The 3,713-nt window shown below is 25.5% G+C and overlaps 1 protein-coding gene across 8 annotated transcripts in view; it reads left to right on the top strand.

The window, feature by feature from the left end:
• The window catches only part of LOC126900971 (uncharacterized), a 14,577-nt gene extending 12,886 nt beyond the window's left edge, over nucleotides 1-1,691 (top strand). For all 8 annotated transcript variants that reach the window (XM_050677047.1, XM_050677044.1, XM_050677046.1 and 5 more), the window contains one exon: nucleotides 1,532-1,691. In XM_050677047.1, coding sequence (XP_050533004.1) covers nucleotides 1,532-1,602 — 71 coding nt within the window. In that variant the 3' untranslated portion in view covers nucleotides 1,603-1,691. The remainder of the gene's footprint in view (nucleotides 1-1,531) is intronic.
• The last annotated feature ends 2,022 nt before the right edge of the window (nucleotides 1,692-3,713 follow it).

Below are 3,713 nucleotides of genomic sequence, written 5' to 3'. Positions count from 1 at the left end.
TTTTTTTTTTGTGTCTGTTACCACTTTTTCTCAGCTCTCACCGAACCGATTTCTTTCAATGATACGTCAAAAGATCACAAATCGTATCTAGTCGAAGACATTACCGTCAAAAATTGAAAAAAATTCCCTCGTTCCCCGTAAATGGGGGAAACCTCCAAAAAAATTACAAATTTAAAAATGGCTAATTTTCGAAATTTTTTCAATTTTTTTTACTAAAAACTGCCGTAACTTTTTTAAAAATAAACATATCAATATAATTCTTTTTTTTGTAGATGCATGATGTCTTTACCTATCATTTGGTATATTTTTTTTATAAATCTGACTTTTTACCTGCCTACAGGGGGGGATCAAAATGACAACTTTATCACAAAAAATTTACTTTTTCAACTTAACTTTTGAAAGTGTTCCGGAAGGTCTGAAACTTTTATATATATCTTAAATTAAAGCTAATGTAATCTACTTTATTATGTAAAAAAAAAATTTCGGACTTTATTTTGTCTTCACGGTGAAAATGGCTACCAAATGCTATCATTGTGTGAAAATTCTCAATTTTATTTTTTACATTTTTAACTTTATAATGCTAAAACTTATTGAAAAGTGTATTGATCAATATATTTTTTTTATGGGAAATACTACTTTTTAATAATCCTTTTTTCATTCAACATACTTTATCTTAATCAGGATATTAATAAGGAACTAGCAGTTTATGAAGCTTTTGGATTAATCCACCAATTTTTTAAAATTAAACACTATCTAAAGATTTGCATCGAAGCGTTTTTTTTTTTATAGTGATTTTAATCACTGTCAGATATCATTATACTTGATCCAACTATGCCATGTCACCACTGTGCCGCGACCCCCCTGTGCTGGGTTTTTTACCAATTATTTTATCTACAACTCTAATAATGTCCATCTTCATGCTATGCCAGATTTTTCTCCTATACCAAGTTCATCTAAATTTCTTTTGAATTATTCTGTTATATTTTAGTCTTTTAGTTTTCGATTTTTTTCTTATTTGTTACATTAGTTCTTTTCTTAAATTTGATGTTGCATTGTGCCTTGATACAATATCATTGTATCATTGAATAACATAGATATGATTATATTTTACAATTTATGAATATAATTATTTATTAGTTGTTCTTAATAAAAAGTATATCATTGTTTTCATTTAATTAACTTTAATAAAAGTACTATATTATTTTTTAAAAACGTGTCATTTTTTTAATTAGTGATTATTTTTGTCTCATACTCATAGTTCACATATTTATATAAATTTTATAACATTAATATCAATATTTAATAACTATAAATAATTTTTGTTTTTTTAATGAAAGATTTATCATAAAGAGATTAATATCAAAGCAATATTTCAATCATTTTTGCCATTTTTATTAAAAATGAACATCACTCAATANAAAGAGATTAATATCAAAGCAATATTTCAATAATTTTTGCCATTTTTATTAAAAATGAACATTACTCAATATGCTTTATGAATTATTAGTAATCTATTATATTATTTTCATAGAAGAAGAAAATTTAGAAGATATATTACTGGAAATTCCAAATGAGTTTTTACCCATCAACATGTACCTTTAAATTCTTTTTTACATATGTATGTTATCATAATTTAAAATAATTGTTAAATGTATGAAATAAAATATATTTTCAATTTTTATGAATTTTTATTATAAGTGTTGTTTAGTAATTTTTCATTAATACTGATGATGATTTTAATATTTTGAAATTATATTAGTTGTTTAAAAAAATTAAATAACGTAAGTTAAAAAAAAATGATTGTTTGAAATTATTTTGAAATGACCAAAAAAAAAAAATTATTTTTAGTTTTATCAGGATTTAACAATGGATTTTTACAATTATATCAAATTTTATTATACGCTTAATTAAGTAGATTTTTTTATTGGTTTTTTAATTATAGTAAATCTATAAGATTAATAAAGTTATGAATATTTCAACTGTAAAATCTTTTTAAACACCAAAGTTACTTAGAAATGATTACTATGATTTCTATTCTAGTGTTCTATTACGATTGAATTGCAAAAAAATATTAGGCTTTTCTAATAAATTAACTGTAAATAGTAATTATAAAATTTTCTATTTAATGACGTTAATTTCAAACCTACAAGTTGAGTTAAAAGTCATGGTAACAGTTCAATTTTTTTTATTAAAAAATTTCACAAAAATCAACTTTAAAGGATCAAAAATAATTGATATTTTGCAATCCTTATTTTTAACATATTAAAAATCAAAATCAGTTATAAATTAATACAATTTTCATAAGTAAATACTTATTTTTTTATTATTAGTAATAATATAAAAACTTAGAAGTGATAAAAAAAATCTAATTTCAGATTAAAATGTAACGTACAGATTATTCATCCTTCACCAACATTAGCATTTCAATACCACACTAGTGCCTGATCAGCACAAACGTCCCTACGACCTAAGTGTAATTTAGGGGATTCTGGTTCCCCCCCGCCTCACCCCTTCACCAACACATTCGTATTGTGGGCGTGGTCGGGGGGAGGGGCATGTCATACGATGGGCGTGGTTTCTCGATGGTGGGGGTAATGTCAAGGTCATATAGCGGGCGTGGTCTCTCAATGGAAGGGGGGGGTAACGAGAAGGCGTGGTCTTATCAATGAAGTGGTTATTACTACTATATTATAATGCTCATAGACGTCACAATTTTATGAGAACAATGACAATGTTTGTCGTTATGGCTTAAGTTATTATTTTGAATCCCTATTGTGGGCAGGTAAAGGGTTAGATTTATAAAAAAAAAAAAACCAAATGATTGATAAAGACATGCATCTAAATAAAAAAAAAATTATACTGATTTGGTCATTTTTGATAAAGTTTAACAGTTAACAAAGTTATAAGTTTTATACACTAAAATAAAAAAATAAAGGAAACATCGGGCTAAGCCAATCGAATTAATAATAATAATAAAACATAATTATCAAATAAAATAATTCATACAAATACGCAGTGCTGGTGCTACTCATATTAGCGCCCTGGGCGAAATTACCACTAGGCAAACAACATAATAAAAACATATTTATTTTAGGCAGCAAAACATTGTTTGTTTTTATACAATAATCTTAAAAAAATAACCAATTTAGTAATAACCATATTTGAAATTACGTTTGATTATATACCATCTTAACGTCTAAATTTCATGAACTAAATTTTCCAACTACCCATTTTAAAATTTTATTACTTACTAGATTTTTAGAAACACAATATAATTTAAAATTAAACACTATTTCAATAAATATATAATCATAATTTTATTATTGAATTAGGAATCGATTTATATTTTGTAATGTTGCATATTTATAAATTTTTTAGCTTCGATGCGAAGCTGAGAAGATATTGGTTTTACTAAGATGTGTTTTAGCTTCGATGCGAAGCTGAGAAGGTATTAATTTTACTATGATGAGTTTTTTTATTTTTTTTTTTGTGTCTGTGAACGCTCAATCTCAGCTCTCGCTGGACCGATTTTGATGAACAATATGTCAAAAGATCACAAATCGTATCTAGTCGAAGACATTACCCTCAAAAATTGAAAAAAATTCCCTCGTTCCCCGTAAACGGGGGAAATCCCCCAAAAAATTACAAATTTAAAAATCGCTAATTTTCGATATTTTTTCAATTTTTTTTACTTAAAATTGCCATAACTTTTT

Source organism: Daktulosphaira vitifoliae, unplaced genomic scaffold (assembly GCF_025091365.1).
Source record: "Daktulosphaira vitifoliae isolate Bord-2020 unplaced genomic scaffold, ASM2509136v1 Scaffold_3, whole genome shotgun sequence".
Classification (NCBI taxonomy): Eukaryota; Metazoa; Arthropoda; class Insecta; order Hemiptera; family Phylloxeridae; genus Daktulosphaira; species Daktulosphaira vitifoliae.
The sequence above is the reverse complement of the archived record's forward strand: the minus strand, read 5'-3'. Positions and strand labels throughout refer to the sequence as shown.